Source organism: Typha latifolia, chromosome 4 (assembly GCF_019914945.1).
Source record: "Typha latifolia isolate L0001 chromosome 4, TyphaL0001v2, whole genome shotgun sequence".
Classification (NCBI taxonomy): Eukaryota; Viridiplantae; Streptophyta; class Magnoliopsida; order Poales; family Typhaceae; genus Typha; species Typha latifolia.
This window is the reverse complement of record NC_133089.1, coordinates 4546745-4559174: the sequence shown is the minus strand read 5'-3', so window position 1 is coordinate 4559174 and position 12430 is coordinate 4546745. Positions and strand designations below refer to the sequence as shown.

At 43.3% G+C, this 12430-nt stretch overlaps 3 protein-coding genes across 3 annotated transcripts; 1 reads left to right on the top strand and 2 right to left on the bottom strand.

The window, feature by feature from the left end:
• Positions 1 to 365: 365 nt before the first annotated feature.
• On the bottom strand, positions 366 to 2904 carry LOC140787733 (PHD finger protein MALE MEIOCYTE DEATH 1-like). Its single transcript, XM_073136826.1, has 4 exons — positions 2598 to 2904; positions 1948 to 2191; positions 1534 to 1864; positions 366 to 1452 (listed from the first exon to the last, which is right to left on the bottom strand). The coding sequence occupies exons 1-4, from the start codon at positions 2902 to 2904 to the stop codon at positions 499 to 501; spliced, it is 1836 nt and encodes a 611-aa protein (XP_072992927.1). The 3' UTR covers positions 366 to 498.
• A 439-nt stretch (positions 2905 to 3343) lies between these two features.
• On the top strand, positions 3344 to 7567 carry LOC140786149 (uncharacterized). The gene is made up of 5 exons (XM_073134381.1): positions 3344 to 4048; positions 4149 to 4231; positions 5303 to 5358; positions 5447 to 5539; positions 7286 to 7567. Exons 1-4 carry the CDS (start codon positions 3877 to 3879, stop codon positions 5523 to 5525), a joined length of 390 nt encoding a protein of 129 aa, XP_072990482.1. The 5' UTR covers positions 3344 to 3876; the 3' UTR covers positions 5526 to 5539; positions 7286 to 7567.
• Positions 7568 to 9850: 2283 nt separating this feature from the next.
• Positions 9851 to 11298, bottom strand: LOC140787730 (U-box domain-containing protein 21-like). The gene has a single exon (XM_073136823.1). It carries the CDS (start codon positions 11174 to 11176, stop codon positions 9851 to 9853), a length of 1326 nt encoding a protein of 441 aa, XP_072992924.1. The 5' UTR covers positions 11177 to 11298.
• Between the last annotated feature and the right edge of the window lie 1132 nt (positions 11299 to 12430).

The window sequence follows — 12430 nt, the reverse complement described above, 5'->3', positions numbered from 1 at the left end:
TACAATGCATTCGTCACTCCCTCCATAGGGAGCCCATTGATTCTTCTCACCACAAAAGGGTTGCACGAATGAGTCAAACGTGTACCTTCTTTCTATATAAGCGTTTTAAACACAAACTCCGAAAAAATTCACCAAGTTTTATTTTCCCTTGTTACATATTGCGGTGCGTGCTCATGGCCCATTGGCTATGATATATAGAAATGACATCGTGTGTGTGTGTGTGTGTGTTACATTCATCCAACCCAATGATTTTTGTCTAAGTAGAAGACCCGTTTCTGCTGCCGCCACAGCCACATGAACCGAGCTAACCTCCACGACTCTATCCAAATTATTATTTTTCTCATACAATGTTTACACAGTCGTCGATTGAATTGGGAAAAGGAAAAAAAAAAACGAAGTAATCAATGTCAAAGTAACAAAAGAATGTGTCACGAATCGGCTTTACAGGAAAAGGGTGATTGTTCGAATCAATCAGCAGGTCCATAGCAAAAGAAATACTCACACCGGCACATCGTCGAGCACCTCGCTTTCGTGGAGGAGCCCGTTCCCGCAGGGCGCGCAGAGGAACATGGGCGGCACGGGGTCGTCGTCCTCGATCCCAACGCACCGGGTGTGGTGCCACACGTCGCACGCGTCGCACGCCACCATCCGCTCCCCGTCGTCGTCCCTCGCCCCGCAGGCGCACCCCACCGCCCACGTGTCCGCTCCGCCCTCGTACCGCAGCTCGCACTCCATGTCCGCGCCCCTCCCCCTCACCCACACGCTTGCCCCGGACTCCGCCCCGCACACCAGCACCGGGTCCCATTCCTCCCCTTCCAAACCCTCCACCTCCTCCGCCTCGAACTTCTCCAGGAAGCAGTACGTGTCCCGCATCGCGCGCTCCACGTCAGCCAGGAGCTCCCCCACAGACGCATGCGGCTCCACCACCACCACCTCGCCGGGTGGCAGTGGCCGCCGTGTCAGCTCCTCCATCTCCCACCCGCGCGGCTTCCACCCCACCACGAAACGGAGCCGGTCGTCGCTTTCGTCCCCCAATCCCCAACGTTTCACCCAGTGTTTGCAATCCAAAACCATTCGAACCGCACCCTGTTGACCCTCCACCAGTGCCCAATACAAGCTCGCCACGTCCTTCTCCACCTCCCTCTGGCTCGGATAGTGGTAGTGGTTTACTTCAGCTTCTTCGTCTTCTTCCAAGGGCATGGGTGCTTCCTCAAGACTGAACTCAAGGACGCGCGTCGTCGGGTGGGGAACGCGGCGGATCACGTGGCCGCCGACGGCGGAGTCGCCGAGCCACTTGATGACGTAGTCGAGGAGCCCCGTGTCGCCGATGGTGAGCCGCGCCGCGTCGCGCACCTCCTGCCTCGTCATCTTGCCCCCTTCCTTCTCTCGGAGCGCTTCCACGATCACCTCCGCGGCGAACCGCAGCCGCCGCGACGGCCACCGGCTCGGAATCTCCGCCACCACCTCGTCGAAGTTCCGGTACGGCCGTTTCCGAATCTTCACCGGCCCCGGCGAAGGCTGAGGAGGAAGCACGGGAGGTGGGTCCCGGTGCTTCATGTCGAGCATGTAACGGAGCAGCTCCCGTACGGTGAGGAGGGGCTTACCGGAGATGCGGCGGTAGACAGCGGCTATCCGGCGGAGCACGTGGGGGCGGGGGGAGCTGGCGGGGTCAGGGGAGAGGGATTTGATGGGGAGAGAGGCGAGGAGGTGGAGGGATCGGGAGTAGGCGACCTCTGTGACGCCGAAACTGCCCGTGGCGAAGCGGTAACCCCACCGAGCGAACCATGGCTCGCCGTAGGCGACGCCGAGGAGGAGGCGGAGGTCCAAGGAGCGCCTCCGGGACACGTCCTCCACCGACATCGCCCTAGGCACACAATAGTAGACAACACGAGAGTCAGAGACAATGGACACCGGCGATGGATCGAGCTACGGAATTAATATAAATACCGAACGCGAAGAGCGGTGCAGAGGCGGTCGAAGAAGTCCATGAGGTCGCAGCCAGAGAGAAAGTGAGAGCCGGCGGCGCGGCCGTTGAGGACGAGGAGGTGGCCAAATCCGTTGCAGTGGACGAGGCCGTGGAGGATGTGGGTGGGGCGGTGGAAGGCCTCAGGGTGGAGCGGCTTGTCCCAGTCCTCGTCCGACGGGATGATGACGTGGTACCTTCGCTTCGATACCCAGTGGTGGCTCCAACCTGGTTATATTCTCCAAAAGACCACTACATAGTCAGTGAAATTACACGAACGATGCCTTCCGAAATAATGTAGAATTATATCTGGAATTTGACACGAAAGAACTAAAATTGGAACTGAATGCTAAATAAAATTCCCAATTGGGAGCAACAAAAATTCGAAGAAAGGAATTCTAAGCAGAAACTAGACGATAGACATACAGCAAACGAACCAACCGCTTCTCGTGGAGTCATTTCAAGAAAAAAGAAAGTTCACGAAATTGATGGAAATAAACCTCAAACTAACGAAACGAAACCCAATTTAATGCAACCGGAGAAACCCTTGTTCCCAATTCCCACCACTAATCGTTCCAGCAAATACCCTGACGAGAGAGAGAGAGAGAGAGAGAGAGAGAGAACGAGATCTCACCGGCGCATCGGCAGTAGTCGCAGAAGGGTCTGGGCGAGAAGCGGACGCACTCCTCGACGATGTAGAGCGGCACGACGGCGCCGGTTTGCTCCTCGACGAGGAGCGTGCACCACGTCGGCATCCCGGCGATGCTCCACTCCTCGACGTCGCTGCATTCCTGGACGAATCGCCGCACGTTGTCCCGGAACGCGCCGTAGAAGAAGGCGGTGGGGCATCCCGGACCCAGGAAAGTCCGAAACCCGTAGATCTTCGCCCGCGTCTTCCTCTTCGCCATCGGATCCGCCGCCGCCCCCATCATCATCGGCATCTTACCGCCGCCGTCTCCTCTCCCTCTCCTCTCTCTCTCTCTCTCTTCTTCTCGTCTTCGCCACGGATCGTCTTTACCACGAAGACCGCCTTAGAATTCCCCGCTCTTTCATTCGAACCAATGGAATGACGGGCATGCCCATGGATTTGGAGGAGGTCGCGGAGGAGAAATAGAAACTAAATTTGCCAGGAAGGATATTTTGGTAATTATAAGGTAAGCTTTGAGCTGTTCTCATAGGGAAGAGTGTCTCACGTATGCGCGGTGGTGTGGGAGCTGGAGGCGGTTAGTTACGGAAGCGGCGCGTCGAGGTCCATTTCTCTCTGACGTGGCCACCTATGAGTGGTGGATGATATAAAGCAGTTAGTGCGGCCGTTACAGAGCAGTTTGGTGCACAGCTTAGCACATTCTATAATTTGATGGCTTTGATCCGACTTCATTTATCCATTTGGAGGCACAAGGATTCACTACTCTCTTCTTCTTCTTCTTCTTCTTCTTCTTCTTCTTCTTCTTCTTTTTGACTCTACTAACTCTTAGGGCCATTATTTGTACGAGATGGAAAAAAGCGACTAAAATTCCTAAAGGGGCCAGCCCATTGTACTAGATCTAAATTTTAAAGAGTCGATTGCTTGAAGGATTGGATTCCGTTCAGTGTGTGAAACCCGATCCAATATCTCACGTTCCAGTTGGATTTGGCTTCGGTCATGAGAACCCACAAATTAACAGGTTTGGTTTTCAGATTTTTCATGGATCTACGCCGGATCCGATCCGCTTTACTCTATCGGAGACCACAGAGAGTTCAAGCCCAGCCCGTACTTTATTCTAGAAACAGAGCGGTAAGCTCACCGGTAGTTCATCTCACCGTATTCCTTCCCTCTCCCCTAATTTTAGTCGGCGATCTCAAAACTAACTTTACAGAGAGAGAGAGAGAGAGAGAGAGAGAGAGAGAGAGAGAGAGAGAAAGAGAGAGTAGACATGGCGTTGCAATGGCTGATCCTGACCTGCGTAGTGGCCGCGGAGGCGGCGATGGCGCTTCTCGTGACCATGCCTGCCCCAAGGATCGTCAAGTCTCGTCTCATCGATCTGACGTCCCTTCTACTGCAGCCTGCCGCCTTCGTCATCCCCTTTGCGGCATTCCAGCTCTTGGGTTCCTTTGCGTTAACTTTTCTCCCGTCGGATTCTTTATTTCTCTCGATTTTGACTGTAATCAATCCCTTTTGCTGCTTGTTTAATCTGTTTGGGTGTAGATTTGTACTGGAAGAACGAGCACCGGTTGGAGTGCAGCTCGGACATCTGCACGGCTGAGGAGAGGACCCGATATGAGAAAGCGGTAAGTACCCTATGATGGGGGTTGTTTAAATTTTGGTCTGATTTAATCTATGGAACACTTGAGGGAAAGGAAATTTTCATATAGTTGAGTCTAGTGAACAGGAGAACTAGTTTACTGCGGCCATAAATGTTAGATTAAAGCGTGCTTATAGAGTGCAATACCTGTTGAAGGTATTGACTACCATTGTTTGATTCTTTGGTTTGAGTCTTAAAGCTGGTAGTCATTTATCAATTGAAGGTGTAGAATACCATAATACCGTGTATGCCAAGAGAATGGGAGCCTAATCCTATTAAGTTTCGATGAGACTCATAAAAATATCAGTGATGTTCGATAAATGGTTAACTGGAAACGGTATCATATTGTTCCGAGTATAGCACTAGTTTTTGGAATTTTTTTAGTTTTTATTTCTCTCTTACTAGTAGTCCATGCCTTCATGATAAATTCTTCTTCCTTCCTAAGTTTATGTGCAGTAAATTAGATCTATCAAGATGAATTTCTGTGCAAATGTGATAATGTGATTATATCTGTATGGGGTTTGATTGGTTTTTTCTTTTCTTTTTTGAGTAAGACTGCCAAGATCTTGAATCGAAACTTGAAGTCATGCTTCTTGTTGCTTAAATTGTATTCCAGGTTGATGTGCATATTTTGACATTATCAGTCTTTTAAAGTAGGGGTATTGTTAGATCTTTTGTCTATCAGGTAACTATGCAGTTGAACTGTAGCACATTATGTGCCAAGTGTGTTAATTTGCGCTTGAGATAATATGGCAAATCATTGTGCACTTGGATATGGAAACAGTGAGATAATTATTATTTATTAATGCATGCAAATCTAGGGTTTGAAATGAGCAGCTTTAAAGACAGTCAGGATTGAGCTTTTTGGTCATATTTTATTTGAAGATCTTGGTAATATTTCCCTAGAAGTTGCATAGAATTGTCTTATGTCGATCTTCCAGTAGAGATAATTCTTGGTTTTATGGAAAGCAAATAATAAACCAGAATGATCTGTACATGTATAAATCCTCAATTGAGAATATTCATCACTATTATAACTTGTTCTTCCTCTTTGCAGATCTTCAAAGCTCAAAGGAATGCCATTCTATGTGTCTCAGCTTGCCTCCTTTATTGGTATACAAAAACATATAACTTGCAAGTTGGTATGCAGATCTCTGTTAATATCGTGCTTATTGTTATTATGTTCTGATTGATGGAACAGGTGCGTTTACCGCATTTCCAAATACCAGCGGGAAATTAAGGAATTGGAGGAAGCTGAAAAGCGTCTAAAAACTGAGTAGTTGTTGCTGTTTAGGTCAGTGGAAATAATCTAATGGAGTTTAGGTCAATACTTTTCTTGTTTTTGAGTAGTAGTTTCCTTCATTTGCTTCTCAAACACAATTGATTAAAATCTTGGTAATGACATAATATTTATACAACCGAGCAGTTTTGGCACTCATGTTGATATACTCGTACACTTACACCAATGTCACGGTTGATTGTGTTCAAAGTTCTCTATTTTGTATTCTTGTGCGCACTGTTTCGTGGACAGTTACTTGTCAGACTGCTGATTATTCTTTGATCAATATTTGTACGTACTATAGAAAAATGGTTTTTTAGTGCATTTTTAAAGATAGGTACCTAATCACGTGCATTTTCATGGACATGCATCTATGTAGTTATCTTGGATCATTAAACAATTTTCATGTGCATTCTCCAATTAAATTCAGTTCTGTTGTTTGTGCTGCAGAACTTTCAATTGAGAAAGCTTAATGGCAATATCAAGCAAAATTCTATGACAAACATTTTGAAATAAACCATGTAAACTTTACATGTTTTGGTAATTGTAAACTAGTTTATCATAAACTATTGTCATTTGATGGCAGATAGAAGAACTTCATGATGTTCATTATTGTCCAATCAAGGACTAAGCTTTAGTTTCCACGGCATGGATCAGGAGAGAGATGGGGAAAATGACAATTGGAAGCATGAAACCTAAAGGAGGGATTTTGAGAAACAAAATAGTACATAAAATATTACCCTCAGTGCATTGTTATTTACGGAGAATACAATGTAGCTCAGGAAGGATATGGGAACAGTCCTCAATCTTAGATATGATATTCACTTTACAACAATTAATATTACTAGAGTGAACAATACAAGTTAAGATTACAAGAGCCATCCTTTTCTATGTTACTTCTCCTCTGAAGTTTTCTTAGATATTAAAATTCTGTCATTTGTTGTTGACAGAACCAGGAACTTAAATACTGATTGTCAGTGCAGATAGTAATTTCCTACTAATGTTCAACAAGATTGTTGTAGTAGAAGTTTTAGGCCTATATTTATGTTCTATGAAGATCTAATATTATTTGTACTTCCCAGATCTTTGACAACCTTATCAAAGATATCTAGAGCAATAATCTGGAAGCTTGTTTTTCTTTTTCAGAGCTGTACAGAGAATAATATTAAGAGATGATTGATTCTCTTATAGATTGTTAAGAGCTGTAGTGGGGAAACCTTCTTTTCAGTTGCTCTTCCGGTATAATAATCATGTCTGGAAAATATGATGAACCATGTTGTGCAAAGACCTATGGCTCATCTCAACTTTCTGTGAACTTGTGGTTCAATGTTGTACCACCAACTAGTAGCAGTGTAGCACTACAATTAAAGGATTCTCTGAGGAGATGTAGAAGTTGCAAATTGTTGCCTCTGTTTTCTTTTACTTTGAAAAGATCCAAGGACTGGAAGAAAACATACTTCGGAAATTGAAATTAATTCGTCGTAAATTTATTGCAGTTGTGTTTACAAGGTGGGTTTGTTGAAGCAGTAATTTGACATTATGTACTAGTCATGGAAGTTATCTTATTACCATTTATTTGCTTATATTAGGAAAGATGACATGTTCAAATATTATGTGATATTCAAATATTGACTGTTTTTTGCCATTTGTTTGATTGATGTTATAGAACTAATTTCCTCTATTTGATATAACAAGCTCTCGTGATGTTATCATCTTCATTATCGTTGAACTGTTATGTGATTTTCTCCTTTGTTGCTGCAGGTGGATACAGCGATCTTGCTGTCCAACTCTTCGTTCCACCACATCTCCACTGGATGGTTTCTTCATGTTGAGTATTGTAGATCAGAACTATCAGTTGCTACATCGTTCTATTTCCTTTTACATACTTTGTCCTGCATTACTTTCAATAGATTGCAAGGAAATGTTCAGCTGCATGAGTCAAATATTTGTTCATCTTCTGGGACGCAGACGTTACAGTTCAGTTCGGTGCCGCAGCTTTGCACGCTGAGCATATTCTATAATTTGATGGCTTTGATTCGATTATACTTTGGAGGCACAAGGATTCACTACTAATTGGTACTGTAGTTAGGCGAGTGTGTTAATTATTTCTTAGGCGATCACCTTGCATAGATAAGTATTTGTGTAGATAACGTCCTTCACTAATGATTGAGGCCGCGGCAACCTGGATCGGATGAATAACATTGTTCCACAAGTCTATATTGAGATCAAGGCCGTTAATTTAAATTGGTATTCGAGGTAATCGAATCAGGCGGCTTTTAAGATTTTGGAATTTTTTCAATCATATTACTGCTGGGTTAGTGGGATTTTGAAGAAATTTTGCCAACCTCCTTTCCTTTCTTTTTTTTTTCTTCCAGTTTAAGGAGTCTGTGGTCTATTCATTAGGGTGCTATAGTTTTTAAGTCCAATCCTTTCCAGAGTTTACAGACAGAAGAAGCTACCACCCCAGGATGCATCCGTCCAGCATAACGTGTCGCCAATAGAGAGGGACCCTCCTTGGGTGCAGTTTGAGCCTAGAAGGATCAGGGACTGGGTCCTGCAAATCCAAGTCCTTTTATTTTTATTTTTATTTTTATTTTTATTTTTATTCTTTCCTTTCTTTTTTCTAATTTTTTTCCTTCTCTCATCCTAATAAGATTTCGAAATTTATTTTATGTTTTTAATACAAGTTCACATTTTATGAGGAAATTTGCACGAAAAATATGATTAGTTTTATTTTTATGAGTGAGACCCGTTTTCGATTTTATTATATTCATAAGAATGAAATATCTAACTAATAGAGGATTTTACATAGTATAAGAGGCATCATACTTCCCCGTACAAATTAGAAAACTATCCGAGTAATATATAAAAAAAAGGGCACATGAAGTAGAAATATAAATGACATACAAAAATTGAATGCAAAATTGTAGACTGACAGAAACACAAACATAATAATAGAAGAGATTAAAGGTCAAAATGAAAAAAAAAAAAAAATACCAAAGACGACAGACAAATATTTAATAAGAAAAAAAATTAAAGGGGCGGCAGAGCATCAAAAAGTACTTTTTCTCGATCAGATTGATTAGAACGAGTTTTCTTATGGATATACATCAAAAAATCTTAAACTTATAAGTTTAAACCACTTTTATAGTGTCTAGAATCACTTATATAAGAATTTTCCTTTCTCTTAAAATTCTACATAGATTATTATAAATTTGTGCATATACTCCTACAAACCGTCTAGATGTTTCGACATAAAAGAGAATACACTAAACATGTTGCCAATTACACAGAAACCTTACATGATGATCTGAACTTTCTATGTCCTGAAGTTGCAATATCTTCTTTATCTTTAAAAATTGATGTTCTATTTCCTCCTCTATACTTTGTCCTACATTAGATTGCAAGGACGGGTCAATGTTCAACTGCACAAGTCAAACTGTGAACAGAATATTTGTTCGTCTTCTGGGACGTGGACAAAGTCAATTTAATTCATGCTTGGTGTCATCAAAATATTGTGAAAACAAACAGGGGAGGAGTAAACTAACAATGCTAGGAAAAGGTCATGAATCAACCCAGATGTACGTCTGAATTCCTTGTAAACTTCTGACACCATTTTGATTTCATCAGGGCATTTCGCTGGATATGCATTTGGTAGACGTGGGTGGTCAAATCTAGACATTTGAATTGGTCTCTTCATTAAACAAGCAGTCTAGAAGAGTATTACGTCACGGGATCTTGCAAGTTTAGGTCAAATTTATAAATTTTGTTTTGGTTTGCACCACCAGAGTAGATGTAGCTGTGGGGATTCTAAGAAACCTACGTGTGAGCCTTTCTTAGTAATCGATTCTTCGTTCTGAAATAGGAGCATTCGCAGTTAATTTGTATGATAAAAGTTATTTTTTTTTTTCCAAGAAGCATTGCAGTTGATTCCACCAAGCCCGGAAATTCGACGCCATGGATTACGATGACGATGAAAAAGTAGACATTTAGCCAATAAAATTGTGCTCAAATAGTTAAAGATGTCCATATTATACAAGTATTTCTCACTTTGAATACCAATAGTATCGATTTTCTAGTTCATATTGTATAAGTTTCTTGTTAATGCTACCATAATTCAAACTTCATTAGACTGTTATCTGAACTGGCCAAGTCTTCATGCAGGGCAAAAAAGAAGTTAAAGAGGAAAATGGTGAAAAAAGGAATCATATATAGGGAAGAAGAAAGAAGGGAAGTGCCAAGACTATCACTAATTTTGTACAATAAAAAGAATGATACAATCATATATTTGCATGGTTAATTAACTTCACTGCAAACTATCATCACTCAGTAGCTCCTCTTGAGCCCCTTGAAATCCATGGTATCAATGCACTCCCCTCTCCCCTTATACCCATTCAAAAGCTTAAGCAAACCTGCAGCTTTCTCCTTAGTTTCATCACTGCAGCCCACCTGCAAGAGAAGCAATAGCTTCTGAAACGCACCCATTTGCAAAGCCTCTATCAAACACTCTTCTCCTCTTCCTTCTCCTCCTCCCCTCTTTGACTCCTTGCAAAGCTTCCAAAGCGAGGAGACGGCGAACTCCGTGGTGGCGTCCGACACCCTGAACATCTTCTTGATCAAGACCGGCACGGCGAGCGCGTTACGGCGAGCCTTCACCCTCCCCGCCTCGGAGCTCAACAGCCCGTCGAGGACGGCGAGGGCCTTCTCGCAGACGCTCTTCTCGGCGTCTACGAGGATTTCTAGCAGCGTAGGGATCATTCCCAGTTCGACAAAGGCCGCGGCAGTGGAGCCACCACTGCCATTCACCAGATAGTAGATGGAAAGAAGAGAAGACTTGGTGGATTGAGGAGATATGGGCTCTTTGATGAGCTTAACCAATGCTTCGATTAGTCCTTCGGTCTTCGCAGCGATGGTGGCCCACTCTCGTTCGGATGATACGATCTCCTTGATCAAGAACACGGCGTTGAGCCTCGCCGCCAAGTCGCCGTGATCGGCGGTCAATACGAGAGAGCGGAGGGAGCCCGGCAAGGCGACGTGGCGCAGTGCGTCTTTGTCGAGCGGCGACACGGATATCAATGCGGATAAGAACGTTTCAAGAACTCCGGCGGCCGAATTCTCCATATGCTCTTGAGCAAACGAGCTAAATGCGGTGGCCAGAACCCGGCCGGCACCTTTAGACGCGAAGCACCGCCGGCTCCGGTCGCTTTCCTTCGCCAAGTTCTTGACCCTCGCAGCCAATTCGCGGCATCTGGCCTTGTCATCCCTCCCACTTGCGGCCGCAATCTCCGATAAAATCTCCGACGCCTGGTCGCCGGTTACCGGAATCCTCGGCGTCGGGATCCTCTCTATCCCGAGGGATCGGTTCGCGACGCACCAATCTTGTATCATCCGCCTTATGGAATGGTTCGGTGTAAGGTCCTCAATCTTGAGCTCGTGGCTCGTCACCGGGCAAGTCGCGCGCCCCGTGTCGAGCCACGCCTCGATGCTCTGGCGGTCATAGGTGATGCCCGACGTCGCAGTCACCGGATCCTTCATTAGCTCTAGCGATATCGGGCATCGGAAATGGGCCGGCACCGGCGGCTCCGAATCGGGGGGCTTCTGCACTAATATCTCCTTCACGGCGGATTTCCGAGCTCGGCGAGAGAAAGGCATGGAGAATAATTTGTGATGGGGGACAAAGGATGAGAATTACAAAGAGAGAATATTAAGATTAGATTTGATCCAGAGTTTGAAGTGTGAGAGTTTATAGAGCTGATTAAGAAGGCAAATGGAAGTCTATCTAAGTTTTGTGAAGAAATTGTAGCTCAAGACTCGGCAGAGTAAATGGTTCAAAGAGAAGGAGAGAGGGAAAAGTAGTTTTGATTTGAATGTTGACCGTTGAAAGTTTGAACATTTTAAACCGCGGGGAGGAAACGGTAAGAGGTTTTTGCTTCTCTACTTATAGAAAAAGGACGAAAATCAAAATTTTCTTTTTAAAAGAAGAGGTATTTGGAAAATTTTGATTAGGTCCATCAATGAATGGTCAACAAGTCGCTGTGGGCCAATTCTATTTGGGCCAAATACATTCTAGGTGGTCTCAAATTCATATCATATACTCATTTTCAATTTCGGTTGAGTGAGCCGGTAATAATTATTTGTTAGGTTATTAGATTTCTATTAAATCTTATTTCACTTGGACTGTGGCTCTCTCATTCGTTCAATAAGTGGTTTTAGAGAGAGTGAACACTTTTTTCAATAACTATTAATCTTCAATAACTTAAGTTTTTTAAATAACTGATAATAATATTATAGGAATAGAAGGTTCTCTCTTCAAAAGGATTGTTTTTGACCATGTACAGAGTACCTGACAAATAGCTCATTCAAAAGATAAAATAAATACTATGAAAATCGAATCCATAGTTAAGTCCTACAAATTTATCATGAATTCGATTTTCCTCTAAAAATATTAAAATTAATATTTAATAGAAAATTTTATCGAAACATTATAGTTTGAATATTATGTGGTCTAATTTTTAATAGAGTTAAGCAAAATTATATATTGAAGAGAGATAGTGATCAGTAAAAAAAAACTCGAGATTGGAGGAATTTTGGTAAAAGTTGAGCAAATTATTACTATACTTCAGGTCGTTGTTTACAACATACATTGACTTTATCAACTAATCCAGTTGGCATTCTCGAAGCAGCTGTATCTAGATGTATAGGATTTTGACTACTTTTGGATTTTTCAAGGTCAAACTCTAATATCAAAATAAGGATAATAATAATAATAATAATAATAATAATAACAGCAACAACGTAGGAGCAGTGTGTATTTGAAGAGAGCGTTGACTGTTTTATGCGTACTTGATGTAAGAAATTCCTAAACACTGGGGCTGTAGAGGAGCCTGGCGTCTTAAAGCGGGCCCC

What these genes read in the sequence shown, in the direction of transcription:
- LOC140787733 (XM_073136826.1), bottom strand. Translation starts at nt 2,904, where the DNA reads ATGCCGATGATGATGGGGGCGGCGGCGGATCCGATGGCGAAGAGGAAG. An exon ending in TGCACCGCTCTTCGCGTTCG is followed by an intron (nt 1,865 to 1,947) that starts GTATTTATATTA and finishes TTGTGTGCCTAG; the next exon opens with GGCGATGTCGGTGGAGGACG. An exon ending in AGCACCGGGACCCACCTCCC is followed by an intron (nt 1,453 to 1,533) that starts GTGCTTCCTCCT and finishes GTGGTGGCGGAG; the next exon opens with ATTCCGAGCCGGTGGCCGTC.
- LOC140786149 (XM_073134381.1), top strand. Translation starts at nt 3,877, where the DNA reads ATGGCGTTGCAATGGCTGATCCTGACCTGCGTAGTGGCCGCGGAGGCG. An exon ending in GGACCCGATATGAGAAAGCG is followed by an intron (nt 4,232 to 5,302) that starts GTAAGTACCCTA and finishes TCCTCTTTGCAG; the next exon opens with ATCTTCAAAGCTCAAAGGAA. An exon ending in TCAGCTTGCCTCCTTTATTG is followed by an intron (nt 5,359 to 5,446) that starts GTATACAAAAAC and finishes TTGATGGAACAG; the next exon opens with GTGCGTTTACCGCATTTCCA.
- LOC140787730 (XM_073136823.1), bottom strand. Translation starts at nt 11,176, where the DNA reads ATGCCTTTCTCTCGCCGAGCTCGGAAATCCGCCGTGAAGGAGATATTA.